The 17,424-nt window shown below is 30.0% G+C and overlaps 1 protein-coding gene across 2 annotated transcripts in view; it reads left to right on the forward strand.

Moving 5' to 3' along the window:
* Ubr1 (Ubr1 ubiquitin ligase) overlaps positions 1-17,424 on the forward strand; it is a 65,889-nt gene that overhangs the window by 38,425 nt on the left and 10,040 nt on the right. For both annotated transcript variants that reach the window (XM_075378503.1, XM_075378505.1), the window contains exon 2: positions 9,176-14,561. In XM_075378503.1, the coding sequence (XP_075234618.1) occupies positions 9,189-14,561 (5,373 nt within the window). In that variant the 5' untranslated portion in view covers positions 9,176-9,188. The remainder of the gene's footprint in view (positions 1-9,175; positions 14,562-17,424) is intronic.

Here is a 17,424-nt window from a genome sequence, read left to right on the forward strand (position 1 = left end):
TTTTTAAATTTAATTTATGAACTTTTTTAACTTTTAAAGGTTTTTTATTCTAGGCTTTTCTTATTCTGTGAAATTGAACCGCTAACAGAATGATAAATAATTTTTTCTACAGAGTACTTTTTATTGTGCATGTGTGCTTACAAGGAATAAAAAGTAAAATGTGGAAAAAACTACTTTTTATGTTGTGTGCACACATACGTATAAATTGTTGTTTTTATATGGCGATTTTAATTAATAGCTATTATAACATCTTAAATGTTAACCGCAAAATTTAATTAAGTATTGTCTTGGGATTGCTAGATCACTATTATTACAAAGTAAGTCGATTCATTATTTGATATGATTTGCATATTGAATACACTGCAGTAATGTTAAAATGATAACTCTTAATAAATGTTAAGTTTCCGGATTTGGCATTGCCAACAAGTTACCATAAATGGATTGTACTGGTGTTTCAGCTGAATATAATTATAAAGTATGAAATCTTTTCCACGTTTATATTTTGTGTAATGTTTCCTATTTATTCATAATTTAAAAAAAAAACTCATATTACTTTGTCCTTTTACTTCCTACGTACTAAAATTACTATCTTAGTCATATCCTTATATAATTTATTATTTGTTATTCTACTGTTTTTTGTTTTTGTTTTAAATTCATTTAGAATGTAATGTTTGATCAGTTAATGCATTTACTGGCATGTTTGCTGCTTATCTGGCTGTTGCTTGGTTAATTTGATTTTTTCTTTTAAAAAAAAATTAAAATTATAATTTTTTCCATGTTTAATCATATTATCCTGCACAGTGTTTAAATTAATGCCTCAGTATCTATGTTTTTCTCTTAGATATGATAGTAAACTACCCTGATGGGTTGATCATCTTTTATCACCACCTACCCCTTTTTTTATCTTTGATCATTTCAATCCTAACATATGATCTAGTAGATTTTGCATACTGAGAATGCAAAAATACTGAGACCTTGATGATAAAATTGAATAAATCTTATGAATTCTTGGTGTGCATTGGGCAGATAACATAATAGTGCATTAGGCAATCACATTAAGATTTGTTAAGATAAGCTTACCAAAGAAAAGAAGCTATCCTAACATTTGCCTTGGTAGTGCAAAGAAAATTGTGATTAAACCTTGATCATAGCAACATAACAAAATATATAACTAATTATAAAATAAAAAATAGATTATCTGGTGTAAGTCGTGTGTATTGTTTTTTTTTAAATTCTAATTTGTATACTTCATGTAAATAAATACGGCTATTATTATATATATATATATATATATAAAACTAGAATTGATTAAATTCTATAATTAACATTCAATAATAATTACGAGTACATAGTAATTAATATTAAATACAAATAGTATTTAACTAATATTTTTATCATCGTAAATTTTTGCTACGGGAAAATATTGAGCTGTCATTGAAAATTATTTAAGCTCATTATTTGTATATATTAGACAAAGAATTAAACATTGGGAAAATCTTTCGAACTCATCAGTTTGAAGAACACAACAAGAAGAATAAATAATAAGACCCTTCCTCATATGCCGGAGTATACTGCTAATTTACAAAAAGCAGTTCTGTTATGACCAGTTTGATGAAAGTTATTATTTTTCAGGGATGAGCAACTAATTTTTTCAATTAAGTAAAAGATGAAATTTCAACTATCAGTGTAGGTTTGTAAGCGCAGCTTTTAACATCATAGTAACTAATTTTTATTATCAGTAAGAGATTCAGAGTTAAATTATTTCCTTTTTATTGAGACAACATAAAAAGAAAACAACTTTTTTTTTTATTCTGTTTAAAACATTCTCTAAAAACTGGGGAAAATGGCTTTATCTGTAGAATTTTTTTTATAAAGATTTGCTGAAAGTTTGTCAATGTACTTTATTTTTCATAACACACTCATAGGGAACTGCCTGAGGGCTGATTGATGAAATCAATTTCTTGTCCAGCGACTACACAATAAGCCTTAATGGTTGAAAATTTGAATATTGTGTGTAAGAACTTCTTTCAAAATATTTTATTAAAATCGGCTGTCATTTGTGTTTGAACAAGTGAAAAATAGATTATTTAGACAGAGAAAATGTTTTTATGTAAAACATGTAAAGAAGGAACAACACAGTAAGGTGTAGTTCTACTTGAAGGTGGAAATTAGGTAATGTGTTTAACAAACTAGCATAAATGCATTTTATATTTAGAATATTCGGAATATGTGTTTTACTTACGTGGAAAGAAATATCTCTGCAAAAAATGGACCTGCTAGATGGTGCTGGGGTTAAGATATTTAGAAAGTGTATTTATGGACCAATCTGGGTCATATTCAGTGTATATATTAGTTAAGTGAAAAGAGATATTTTTGAGAAAAATTGAATTGCTAGGTGACTGGTGTCAAAATATCTGTGAAACAAATATACAGATTTTCTTATATATATATATATATATAAAGCAATGTTCATATGTGTGTCCACTATAGACTAAAAAAATTACTGGACCGATTTGCACACGTAATTTTGCAAAATGGTTTATGTTGTTCAGAGAAGGCTTAAAGCTATTGAATTCCTTGATCTGACCAGTAGAAATAAAGTTAGGGATATTTTGAATAGACTACGGTGTTTAGAGTGTAGTTTGAATTTAATCCAATAGGTATTGTGCTGTTTTGATAATTGGATTTATTTACATTCTGACTTAATAAAACGTTTAAATTTTGTGAACTTCCATAATGTTCAGTTTTTTAATCAAACTTTCAAATGTGTTCATTTAATCTATATATATATATATATATATATATATAGATTAAAATCTGGCAATAGCGAAGCATTGCCCGGGTCTGCTAGTAAGTAATAAAAGTTAGTGAAGGAGCGTCTTCATTCTTAATTCATTTTCTTTCTTGATTCGTAGTTATAACTTAATTAAATTGTTAATAAAATTATGTAAATATAATGTGTTAAATTAAAAACAAAAACATAACTTTTTCCTTTTCTTTTTTTACAAATTATGATTACATTATTTAACTATTAATGGAAGTTAATTAGACTGATGATGATCTATGAAGTGATGAACATCTCTTTGATAAGTTCTGTTTTGTTATTACCCTTATCAGGTGTTTAATTTGTTTTTTTTTTTATAAATATCAATGTTTGTAAGTCCATTATTTTATGCCGCAATCAGAAATTAACCTGTATGCAGCTCGCAGATTTGAATTTCATGCTTTCAAACTTAACATACAATAAACATTTGTTTATTTGTCGTGTACAAATATAGAACACATACATTTTATTAATATTGATAGTGAAACTTATAAATAAAATGATGGATCGATTTATATTTTACATCCAAACTTAGTTTATTGGTTTCCATTTTATTGAGAGTCTCTTAAACACTTCACTGTTGATTCAGTGTCATTTTTATATGGTTGCTTGCAAAATTTCTTGAGTGTTTTTTTGTAGTTATCTGCCTTAATTTTTTCTGTAAAACCATATATAGGTAGTTTCAATTTAGTTGTATTGTAGTGTTATTTAGTCTTTTAGTAGTAATAATAATAATCTTTTGCCCATAAAAAAAAGAATTGTTATGAGATAGATCTTGGGCTTAGAAAAGTTCAGCTGAAGTCTTAAAAGTACAACTTAACAAATAATATTATTTTGAAAATAATAAAAAATTGCTAAAAAATTTTCATTTATTTACTTTATTTATTTTTTATTTTTAGTAGGTAGCTGCCACTGTCTTTCTGCTCCCAGCCTATTTTTTAGATGATCATGAATATCTTCTAACCCTACATTTCTGGTGTGCATGGCCCATTCAAATTCATTGTTCTGTATATGCCTAAGGTAACAGCTGTGTTTCCTTCATTCTGGAACCCATGTCAAAATCTTGAGAATCTTTCTTTATCATTTACCATTTGTTTTGCATCTTTGACCCAAATTGACCATTGCTCTCGCATCTGCCCGTTATATCTGAAGCCAATTCCTGTACCTTATCCCCATATCTAAAATGTTCATTATTGGAAAATTTTGTTTAATCTATAAGAATAGTAGGATGAAAAATTTTTATACAAGGAAAAAGGTAGAGAGATTGGTGGTAGTAGATTACTGAATTACATAATGATAATTATGTAATTTATGTTATTTTACATCATGATAATTCAGTTTATTTGTACTTAACAATGTTACTTGTTCATGTTTATATTCAAATTAAAATAAAAAATTAATTTGACAGTTAATTATTTTTTAAACTAATACAAATGACAAAATACATAAATCAATTGATAATACTATAATTAATTTTTTTATGCATATAATTGTTTAATTGAAAAAAAAACAGAAAAAATAGTATTGCCTGCACTATAAATCTGCATCAATTTATTAAAAAAAAAAAAAACATTTAATTTTTATCCATCTATCGAAAGTTAAGTAATTTGTTGGATAATATGGTTGTCACTTTCTAAATTCAAATATTGGCTTTGGTAAAGTATATTAAAAGTATTCAGTTCTTTAATTTTAATTTTTTTGAAATTTGACATATGCGGGACTTAAATTTGGTATTCGTGGTATTATTACTTTGTATTATTTGGACAGTATTTGTTACCTTTGCATTTCTTGTCTTAATTCCCACAGTTTGATTTAAATAAATTAAAATTCAACAGGCTGCAGAAAAAACCAAAATTTTGTATAGTTTAAACCCAATTTCTTCCATAAGAGTGTTTTATAAGGTTATTGTGTGCTTTTTAATGATTGCTTATAGATCTAATGTAGTCAGTTATATTATTGTAGATTTAGGTGACAGTTGTATATTTTATTAGTTTGGTATATATTTTTTACTTGTAGTTTATTAACCATAAAAATATAAGATTATTATGTTAATGATCGTAAACTTGATGCAATCAATTTAAAAATATTTGTGTATGGTTAAAATATTTGTCTAAGATGTTACAATAACTCTTGATCTTAAACCGTGTCATCATGAAATCATTTTGGGGTTGAATTTTTTTAAATATTTCTTAACTCACTGGTCCTCCAGGTTGAGGGTTGGGCATGGTGTTAGCAGCTCTATCCTAGAAAAATAAAACTGTTACAAAAACCAAATAATTAGCCTCAGAGCATAATTGGAATTACGAATAGATGGTGGAGAGAAGTGGTAAGAGATAGGGTTAGAGGCGAATCAGCCCATGCCGGGCAGTAGCACCAGGATACATACAGTGCCTAGAATCTCTGTTTTATAATTAGAAATGGCAACAATTTTAGGAGGCCCTGTGATAAGAATGTGCAGAAAAATGTAATTTTGAGTTATATATGTGTGTTCATTGTACATAACAGGGATAGTAGTTGTGATTTTGGTAGAAATTTTACCATGTCGTCTTTATGTACTACTGCCAATAACTTGCATTATTAACTGAATTAATGTATATTAAATTAAAACAGATATATTTTAATTGCCTTTTTACATTATTTTATCAGGTCTAATAAAATTCTTTAAGATCTTTTATATTGGATATGAAAATGGAATATTTACATGACAGTTCTGATGTAATTAATTTTTTAAACTCTTCATATGATAATATTTTTGCTTTATTATTATTATTATTATTATTATTAGTATTATTATTATTATGAATATAAATAAATGTCGTTGAACTGGTTATTTAATTTTTCATTTGTAATAAATTACCATTATTTTTCAAGCACTAATGTATTTACCATTATGAGCTAATGTACTTTAATAGTTAGGGTTTGTATTCTTCTGTTATTCAAGATGACTTGCCTTTGATCCAGTGATTTTTACATAAAGCTGCTGCATTAATTTTCTGTTACTTTTTTTATAGGATATTTTGTTTTCTCATTAGTATTCTTGATAATAAAGCTTCATTATTGATTTCATCTTTGGAATGAAAGTTGTTGAAGTGCTGTTTACTCTGTAATTGCGGTATTTTGAATAGTATTATTCTACAATTTTCAACACTGAATATTGTAAAAATGTCTTTCTTATACAATTTTATAAATTGTTAGATAATATCATACAGTTTTTGGTAATTCATTCAAAAATATTCTTTACTTCACATTCAGCATATGTGTTTAACAATTTTTTTAAATAAGTTTTATATTTGAAAATAGTGATGTAATATCAGTGTATTGGTCCTTGTAATGTTGAACAATAAATTTATAATTCTTATTAAATTCTGAGGAAAAGTAGAAGAGATTTTTTTAATTAATGATAAATACAGATAAAATGTAATTAATGATAAAGGGCACTAAATGTCTTGTTAACAGAATATTTATGGGATTATTTAATGAAACTTGCAACAATAAATTTATTACTGATGTACGTTTATTTATGTGGCAGTTGTAATAAAATGAAGAAAAAGTGAGTTAAAGGAAAGTTAAATGTCTGTATGCTGCCACAGTGCTAATTGGAAATAAGAAAATTGATTTATAATTTTTTTAAACTTAAGTCAAAATTACTGTTCTAACTGCATTATGATAATTATTTTACTATAGTTCACAAACAAGTTGATGGTTCTAACTTGATGAAAAAAAAAATAATGTGCAGCTGTAATTTGATTATATTTCAATATAATCTTTCTAAAAAAAAACTGTAATAATGGTTTTTTAAGTTCATCTGTAGCGTGTGAGAATTGATTGATTGGCAATAATCAAACTACTTAATTTTTGGAGAATAGTAAAGTTATATAGGATGCATGTGAAGTTATAATTGTGAATATTTTTACTAATATTTGTTTAAAGTTGATTTTAAAAAATTGAGTTGAAAGTACCAAAGAATTTCAGCATATAATTGCTTCCTTGCTGTCTGAAAAATGATTAAATATAAAATTATTCCAAATCTATTAAAAGATAGTTAGTTTACAATATCAAATTAGTAAGCCTTCTTTGATGAAAGCTGCTGCTTTTAAGTAGAGATGATCGGCCAAGAAACTTGGGAGTAAAGCAACCTTCAGGATATCATCTTTTCAGTTATACACATGGGATATTTTTGGAAAACGAAACAGATAATTCTTTAAAACTTTCAGTGATTGAAAGGAGAAATGTATGGTATTCAGAAGTAGAAAATATGATATTGATTTTATAGATACAGTTGGTAGGAATATTTGAGCCGTGTATTATAAGTCTTTGGGTGCATTAAAACGGGCAGATCTCCTGATTAAATCAAGCGTAGCCTTCTAGGGCCAACTTTATGCAAAACTGTGTTTGCAAATTTCCTTGAAGCAATTTAACCAAATGTTTTGAAATTATGCATACATATTCTATACTATTCAGAGGATGCACATTGAATTCTGGGATTTGTAGGTTATATTGACTTATATTTGGATTTTTTAAGGTCGTTGATAACAATTTTTATTTTTATCAATTTCAAATATTGGTGATTCATGAAGAATGTAACAGACATTCAGGATGTGTTTTACAGGTGAAAATAAAGAAGAAAGTTCATGTAAATGTAGATTCAGAAACATTTTGTTAGGGGGTCTCATCTGGTAAACGATTTCACCCTGATTTTTATCCTTTGGTAAAATTAAGCCAGATTGTAATTCTTTAGACCCAAATTAAGGGTAAATTTAGTGGTTTTATATGAAATCTGAGATAAAAGACAAAAAACACATTTTAAGAGAATTTTAAAGTTTATAAAACAAAACATCAAAAGTGGCAGATTTTAATTAGGTATTAAATGAAACAAGATTTTCAATTTTACAAAAGAATTAAATATTTTAGAAAAATAACAAATAGAAACACAAAAATTAAATAAACTGCTGAAAATTTCCTCTGTTACAGTGGATACACAGCAATGTGTCGTCTGACAGTTTAATTAATTTGGATTTAATTAATTTTAAATGGTTTAATTAAAAATTATCATAACGATGGTGCAATCCAGAAGCATTCAGAAAGTATATTAACAAATCTGAGAATGTATTGTTTACTTTTTTATCTTCTAATTTTAATAATTTAATGGTACATAATTTATCTTAACACTGAACTATAGAAAATGTTCCGAAAGATTATACCTGTAGGCATTATTTTGGGTATTTTCTGAATTCATTTATTAAAAAGCAATTTTTTTGTAGTTTGTATTTTATTTTAAGTTACTCAAAGCAAAATCATTGATCAATAACTTGCTGGTGCTACCTCTCTTTTTCTGTTTAGCCTCTGGAATCGCTATATGATATTACTTCAGTAGATGAATGTAGTCTTTGATCTAGTATTCAAATCCATATGAAAGTAACTGCTTTTACTAGGATTTGAACCTTAGAACTCTTGACTTTGAAATCAGCTAATTTGCTGTGATGATGAGTTAAACACTAGACCAACCGGTGGGCTGTGCTGGTGCTATCTGGTTAAAAATGCCCTGATTTCTGAACCATGTAAAATTGGATAGTGGGGTTATTTGTATCCTCTCATAATTCCTTCATAGGTAGGTTGTCCTATTAGCCTATTCCATCCCTTATCTTTCTTTTCCAGTTTAGATTCTATTTGTTGAGTTCAGGTCCTTGCTAGATCTATGATGAGGTCCTGGACCTGTATAATTCTGTTGTATGATATTGTGGCCAATTTACATACATTACGTGTGACATATTTTGTCACTTTGATGGGCCATTTTTAACTACTACCATACATTTCCATCATATATCCTGCAATAATTAGGAAAGTAAAAAAAAGGCCTATACTACATGCCAAAAATAGTCCCTATTCATCTATTGTTTTTGGGTCCAAAAATTGTTGTAATTTTTGCTTATTTCTTAGCAGCTTGCTTTATTTCATGGATGACTAAAAGATTTATCAGACAATAATCATGCTGAATACAAACCTTGGTTTTTGTGAATTCATAATAAAAATAGATTTACTTTTAAAAAATATTCCTTCATTGTTATCAGACTTTACTGTAATGTCCCTTAAAAAAAAGTATTTTCTTCAGCTGTTGTAGTGACGTCTAGCTGATGGTTGCAAATAACTGTGTAACTGGTGGTAATATGAATATAAATCTACAAGTAATGAATAATTGGTACATTTATTAGTAACGTTAACTACAGTAGTTTCTATTTTTCATGTAGCACTGTTTCATAATTATATTGGTAAAATAACATTAATCATTTTTATAAATTACTTTTGATTTAGTCGATCATATTTTTATATATTATGTTTAAATTTCTATTTTAGGTCCTCTGAGAAGATGAATAAGGATACAGATCAGTTCCACATGAGCATGATGGAAGTGGAACATGATCCACAAAGAGATCTGGATTTAAATGAGGTAACATCACAGACTTCATCAAATAACCGTGATTACCTGAATAAATCAAAATGGGTGGATATTTGGATGGAAAAATTTAAAGCCGGTGTTTTAACATCAACTTATTTTAAAGAACATTGGCGGTATTGGGTACCTCTGATATTTAGTCCAGAACCAAATAATACTTGTCTTGATTGGGCTTTTGATGAAGAAAAAGCACAAAAGACTTTATTCGATACATTAGAAGAATTTATTTGTGATGGTGATCCACAGGTCGTTTTAAAGAATTTAAGTCAGCTTGATAATCCACCATCTGTTTGTGGTCGTGTTTTTAAAATGGGAGAACCTACATATAATTGTCGTGAGTGCGGTATGGATGCTACGTGTGTACTTTGCGTTGATTGTTTTAAAAAGTCAACACATCGTAATCATAAATATAAAATGGGTACATCCAGTGGCGGTGGATGTTGTGACTGTGGTGATACAGAGGCGTGGAAGAAGGAACCATATTGTGATATACATGTAGTAGGTTTACAAAAACGTAATGATTCTGGCAATGTTCTCCCAGAAGATTTAGGAGAACGTGCTTGTATTACATTCAGTTGTGTATTGCGTTACGCTTACCAGCTTCTAACAATTGACTATACTCCAACATTACCGGCTGATTTACGTTTGAAGAAAGTGGATGAAGATCCCGTTAGTTTTCTTGTCGATCAGGATACATATTGCACTGTTCTCTACAATGATGAAACTCATACTTTCGAACAAGTAATAAATACACTAGCTAGAGTTATTAAATGTTCTCAAAGAGATGCGATTGAGTTTGTTACAAATATTGATAGAGAAGGTAGAGCTGTCGTTAAATGTTCAACTTTTCAGCATTGTACTGAATTAAAATCAGAAATTGAAAGGTTTACTTCACGACATGGTAATAGACCTGTAAAAGTTTTAGTTATGCATTCACATCTAGTTGCTCATCAGTTGTATGCATTAAAATTACTTACATGGTTACAAAAGATATTAGCTTATGCTGAAGGTTTTCGTATTATCTTTAGCGAAGTTGCATTACAGATTAAAGCTCCTGATACATCAATCGTTGAAGGAATTCTTTTAAGAGATTCTATGTTGTGGAAATCTGCTAGGTTACATTGGCATAGACTCTTTATTTCTGGTATGTTAATGGAGTATGAAAGTAAGAAGCAATTTGCCAGAGTTTTTACAAAAAATTATTGTAATGTGATGAAAGATTTCATTAGAGATGATCACGATCATTCATTTTCTGTTGCTTCTTTAGCGGTACAAATATATACTGTTCCTACCTTAGCTCATTATTTAATCGCACATGAGGATGTTTTATTTCTCTTAATGAATACATTTATTTCAGAATGTTCAAGGAAATTAAATGGGAACGATAAACTAGAATTTGAAAGAAATGTACCAAATATTCATTTTAAGAGAGCGCAGTATGTTTTATATGATTTGCGTTATTTACTTGGTGTTCCACCAGAAACTTGGACAGATGATTTACGTAAAGGATTTCTTCATGCATTTGGATTTTTCCTTAATTTATTAACTTACATGCAAGGTATGGATGCTGTTACCAGACAAGTTGGGCAACATATGGAATATGAACCAGAATGGGAGTCTGCATTCAATTTACACATAAAATTATCACCGGTCATAACCTTAATGTTAAAATGGTGTAGTACTGATAGAGTTGTCTTAATTAAAGCATATCGTCAAACACTTAAAAAATTACATGAGAATCCATGTTTTGATACGACACAGGGAGAAGTACGTGAATTGGCTGATCATAGTGTATCTTGTTTACAATATGATGTAGCTTCACAACCTGTTTCAATTCATTTACCGCTTTCTCGTTTCTTAGCAGGACTCCATCTTCATCTTCAAAAGTATGACTTAACTTTTGATTCACCAGAGTTTCATATCCCTACAAAAGAACCACCTGAACAGATAATTGAACCTGTTTTAAGAACACAAGTAATGATATCACAAGTTCATGCAGGAATGTGGCGTAGAAATGGTTACTCATTACTAAATCAGTTATATTTTTATCATAATGTTAAATGTAGAACTGAAATGCTTGATAAAGATATCGTTCTGTTACAGATCGGTGCTTTTCTAATAGAAGCTAATGAATTTTTAATCCATGTATTAAATAAATTTAATTTAATTAATTGGGCTCATCCACAATTTGAATTAAATGCTTTAAAAAATCCAGAAGAGGATAGTATTAGACAAACAATTAGTTTAGTTGAAGAATTTCTTCGTCTGTTGATAACAATTATTGGTGAACGTTATAATCCAGGAGTTGGTAAAGTAACAGCAGATGACTGTATAAAAAAAGAAATTATTCAGCAGTTATGTATTAAACCATTGCCTCATTCTGAATTAAATAAGACCCTTCCAGATGATGTTAATCATGAAACCGGTTTGGAAAGGGTTATTAATCAGGTTGCAGAATTTAAAAAGCCTACTCAAGCTTCAGGCAAAGGTGTCTATGAATTAAAACCAGAATTTTATGATCAGTACAATGTGTTCTTTTATCATTACACTAGAGAAGAACTATCAAAATCAGAAGAGGAACAACGTAAAAGACGTAAAGCCGCTGGTGAATTGGAATGTTGCCCACCACCTCCTTTGCCACCATTAACTGACTCGTTTAGTGTTATGGCAAATCTTCTTCAGTGTGATGTAATGTTACACATTATGCATATAATACTTACACGTAGTGTAAATCTCCGTGCTCGTAGTTTTTCGGAAGCTCAGTTACATAAGGTTCTTCATTTAATTGGCTATGCATTACAGGAAGAAGAACGTCAGGATTGTCAGTTTCTTAAATTTACTGAAAGAGCTGAAAAATGGCAGTTAGAGACATTAATCGAAGAACTATGCAGCAGTCCAAGAGTTGAGGCTCATAAAGATTTATTGACTTGGACGTTAACTAAGTATCGTAAAGTTGCTGCTGTTTGGCGTCAAGGAATACAAACAAATACTACATCACAGAATCAACCTGAAACATCTGGTATCCAACAAGTTCCTTCATCTGCTGATATTGCTAAGGAAGAAAAAGAATGGAGAGCAAAAATGGCTGCTGAAAAACGTGCAAAAATAATGGCTCAGATGACAGCTATGCAAAAAAGTTTTATGCAGGAAAATGCTAAATTATTTGAAAGTACATTAATGAATTCAGAAAAAACCAGTGAAATGAACGAATCAACCATGGATTTAACAGAAACTAGTGAAAAAACACCTATTTGTTTAGGTCCTAATCAAACTGCTAGAGTAAATAATGAACGAACATATACTTGTATTTTATGTCAAGAAGATCAGACTGTGTCAATTAATGGGCCCGCTCTAGTTTTAGCTGCATTTGTGCAGAAATCTACAGTATTATGTCATGATCGATCAGTTGTAGATAGTGAAGCTGATGAAGAAAATATTCAAGATCCCTTATATTTACCATCAAATCTTGGACCGGCTCCTCATACAAGTACTTGCGGTCATGTTATGCATAGTCATTGTTGGCAGAGATATTTTGATAATGTTTTAGCTAGAGAAAATAGAAGACCCTATAGGCTAAGGCATCCAGCAAGTTTTGATGTCGAAAAAAATGAATTTTTATGCCCGTTATGTGAATGTTTAAATAATACAGTACTTCCATTAATTCCACCATTAGGTGTATTTCAGCCTGCTTCACAACCAGTTGATGATTTAAATTTTGATAACTGGTTACAAAGTATACAAATTGCTTTAAGACATAAAAAACGAATACAAAAAGGTAAAACATCAACCTCACAAGCCAGTTCAAAACCAGAAAGTGCTACTGCATCTGCCACCACTACTGCTGCTGCCAGTGGAACAAAAACAGAATCGCCATCATCTAAAAGTACTGAAAGTAATTCTCCAGTTGCTGAAACATCTCAGTCGCAATCACAATCCGGTACAAGTTCAACTACAGCTGCAGCACTTGCTGTACCAGCAACACATTCTTCAGAAGGTGATAACGATACATCTGCCGATCTGTTTATATCTGATGAGGAAATGGATTATGATGATGAGCCTTTATCTACACCGAGACATTATCAAATGGGTGAAGGTGATTTCGTTATGCAATTATTTTTCTTATCGGCACCGTCTACTAATACAAGTAATCAAGAGGGTTCTGGTAGTAATTCAACAAATCAGGATGGTGCTTCATCTAGTTCAAATCAACAAGTTACACCTTTATTATCAGAAAACTTACTCGACATGATATTATTATTTGCACAAGCAACATATACCAAAGGTTTAGGAGTTCATCCGCATCAGTATGATTGTCGTGTTCCTCTTATGGCTTGGAAATCTTGCGCTTACACTATACATTCATTAGAATGGTTATTACGTGATACTAAAAAACCGCTTCTAGGAGACTTATCTTGTCGTAAACGCGATTGTTTAGAGGCTTTAATTCGTGTTTCAGCTGTTTTAGGTTCAACATGGAAACAGGAACAAGTTATTAATAGCCATGCTTTACGTTTATTATCAATTGTTTTAGATAGTCCTACAGAAAATTCTCCTTCGATCTTAGATTGGGATAGTTTTGGTATGTTAGTTTTATTAACAATGTCTATGCCGAGTCTGTTTTATAATGAGCAACCAATACCTGTACCGTTAGGTACAACGTTAGAACTTTATACGTTAAATTTAATGTTAATATCAACTTTTGCGCAGATAATATTAACTTGTGAAATTAATGAGGATGAGCCGATGGATGATGATGTGAATGATGCTGATACTGAATGCTTAAAAGAATTTTATCAAACTTTACACGGCCATGCTAATATTAATACAAAAGTTTTATGGAATATTTTAATGAAGAAATCTATACCTTTCTTACGTAGTTGTTCATTGTTCTATCATTTTCTTACAAATGTACCAGCCCCGGAACCATTAACCGAAGTTGATGGAGATACTTTTATTAATTTGTGTATGTATCTCGGTTTACCGACAAGTTGTAAAGAGTTATTTGCACCAGACAGTGTTATTTATTTAGCTAAAAAATGGGCTAATCATGAGAAAGTTCGAAGCGTTGTTATTGATGGTAACCCTCATGGTTTTCGAGATATGACTGCTATTAATTGGTTAGTTAATTTACCTGAAGATTATAGTGAATTAATAAATACCGTATCACTTTTTATATGTCCTAATAGTGATAGAGAAGATTCTCGTAATCCAACTATGTGTCTTGTATGCGGTGAAATGTTATGCTCACAAAGTTATTGCTGCCAGACTGAGTTGAAGAAGAATTTAGTAAGTATTATTTATTCACTGTTTTTATTAAAATAATGATATACTGATTTGTTTTGTTTGATTGCCTGTTTTGATGTACTTATCCCGGTCCATTCTTTTTATATGCTAATAGTTTTTCAATCAGCATGTTTATTATTTATTTATATATATATATATGAGGGACATACAGAAAGAAAAACAGTTTTTGTTGTATAACAAATTTATTCTATTTACTTTAACATTACTATATGCATCATAATCTACATTTGTAAAGCTATCTTCCCCATAATTTCCCATATAAGTTAAATTGTCAAATTGTGGCACTAGTTTTTGTATGCTGTTGTCAAAGAAGTTTGCCTCCAGTTCATTAAGCCATTCGTGAAGATCTTGATGTTGTCACTTTCATAGTAGTTCCCTCCAAGAAACTCCTTCAATATTGTTTACAGGTGGAAATCACTTGGAGCAAGATCTGGACTATATGGCAGATGATCAAAAAAAAATTGTATCCAAAACATTTGAAAAATTCACAAATTTTTTAGTCATGAAGCAAACACGTTCCACAAGTCAAAAACTACACCAGCGATTTTGAATTGTGCGATTAAATTTTATCAAACTTTCTGAAGTTAGCAAATTTCCCGAAGTCAGCACTTTCCAAGTCGGCATTAATAATTGTCTTTCTGTGAGACATAAACTCACATGCTAAGACTACCTGGTGATCTCAAAAAATTGTGGCCATCACTTTGTGTTCTGAAAGTATATGAATTTTATTTGGCATGATTGAGAATGATGCCACTGAAATGATTGATGTTTCTGGTGTGCAGTGTTTGTCATAAACAGATGTGTCTGAAATAAATGATACAATTTCCTTTACACTTGACCATATGCTGCAGTAATTTGACAATGAATTTTCACAGGACAAACACCCTAGAGCATTCAGAAAATGTATGATCAATTATATCTCACATTCTGCAGTATTTTCATTTTTCTATCCATTATAAACACTTGCAAAATCACTTTATGTCACACTACGAAATTTCATACAGTGCTAGCAGAACAACTGAGACCCATTGTTGTGAGTGAGCATGTATGTGCAAACAATTCATATTTTCTGGACGACCATAGTGTATATTTATGTACGTATATAACGCATTACATATATATATATATAAAACACTTACGTATATGTACAGAAAATTTACGCTACCCACGTGGAGAAAAACAGATGGAAACTAATATATGAATAAAGTTTACTAAATTTTAATAAATAAATATTAAATAATTTCATAACTTACAGTAATTTTGTTATAATAAAAATTAAAAATGTCTATTTGCAGCTATGCAGGTGTGAAAATGTTTGTTTTCATTAGAAGCCACTTTTTTAATTGTTGTTGCACTGATACGTAATATTTTTACTTCAATATTTCCCTTTGAGTTGATAGTTGTGAGAGCATTATTTCTGAACACTTTTTTTTAAATAACCCCCACATTTAAAAATCCATGGGAGATAAACATGGCAACCTAGGTGGCCATAGACCGCAACAAATTATTTTCTTCCCAAAGTACTCAATGCAGCAACAGGATTGTGTTATTGCCGTGTGGGCTGGTGGATCATCTTGTTACAACCCAGCATTTATTGTTTTCTAACATTGTTTCAAGTCTGTTATTATTATATGCTCATAGTGTTTAGATGTTACTGTTTACATGAAAAATATTGGACCCACAATTCTCTTCTGTGAAATCATGTATCAAACGCAATTCTTTTCTGAATGTAATTTAATGCAAAGTTGAAAGCTTTTTTTGTTTTAGTTATGTAAGGATTGCAATGATAACGTGTAAAAGTAAAATAACAATTATTTGATTACATAACAATATTTACTCAAATGTACACAGACAGCACTTCGTATGAAAAAGTACATTTCTTATCTATTTATGAAAATTATGGTACAAATAAAATTTGCTATTGAATACTGATGTCTTGATTGTAGTTTGCTTAATTTCTGTAAATGAAGTGGTAGAATAGTTGATTTTTCTTTTGTAATTAATTTTTAACATACAGCTGTCTTACAAAATTTAATAAGATGTATAAAAATTTAAGAATTAAAGTTAACATGACTTACCATTTTTAAATTTATAAGTATTTTGATGTTATTTATTTCATGGAGTGTGGTTTAAACCTCCATGACCTTCACGGCTTAGCGGTAGCATCTCAGCCTTTCATTCAAAATTCCTGTTTGAAACCCTGTTAGACAATGTTTTTCTATCCATTATAATTCGTTCTGTATTCCCCGTGTGCTAGCATGTGGTTATGATTATAAAAAAATAATATTTGAACATTTTATTTAAATACATTAATCCATTCTTGAGGTAGTCATTTTTACGAATAGAAAAGACAACTTGAAAACTAAGCGTTTCCACTTTAAAACTTAATTTTGAATTGACTCCTGTTAAAGCCCATTAGGGGCTTTTGCCCCTAGTTGTCTTTTGCCCTCTAACTTTTTACATCTCACAGTAATAAGCCAGGCTTCATTGGGTTGCCACCATTGTAAGTGCCTCGGTAGACATTTACATCGGTGATTCTTAAACTCAGCTTTTACCTTCGTTGTAGGCCTTGTCTGGCCTACATCTTGAATGTCCTACATTGTTGCCCTCTGAACTAGCTAACCGAGTTCATGGAAGCATAAACCCCATGACTAGTTCTACTTTTAAGTTAGCCACTTTCTTGTAAATGTTTCATAGATTTGAGGCAAATTGAAAAAACAACATTCCACCAAGAATGTTGTCCCCAATTACAAAATTTAGTCATAGTTCCCTTAGTGAACTCAACTTTCAGTTCATACCCCAGACTTAGGTAAATTTATGGACTCTGTTTAGTCCCCAAGGGTGA

Source organism: Lycorma delicatula, chromosome 11, assembly GCF_047948215.1.
Source record: "Lycorma delicatula isolate Av1 chromosome 11, ASM4794821v1, whole genome shotgun sequence".
Classification (NCBI taxonomy): domain Eukaryota; kingdom Metazoa; phylum Arthropoda; class Insecta; order Hemiptera; family Fulgoridae; genus Lycorma; species Lycorma delicatula.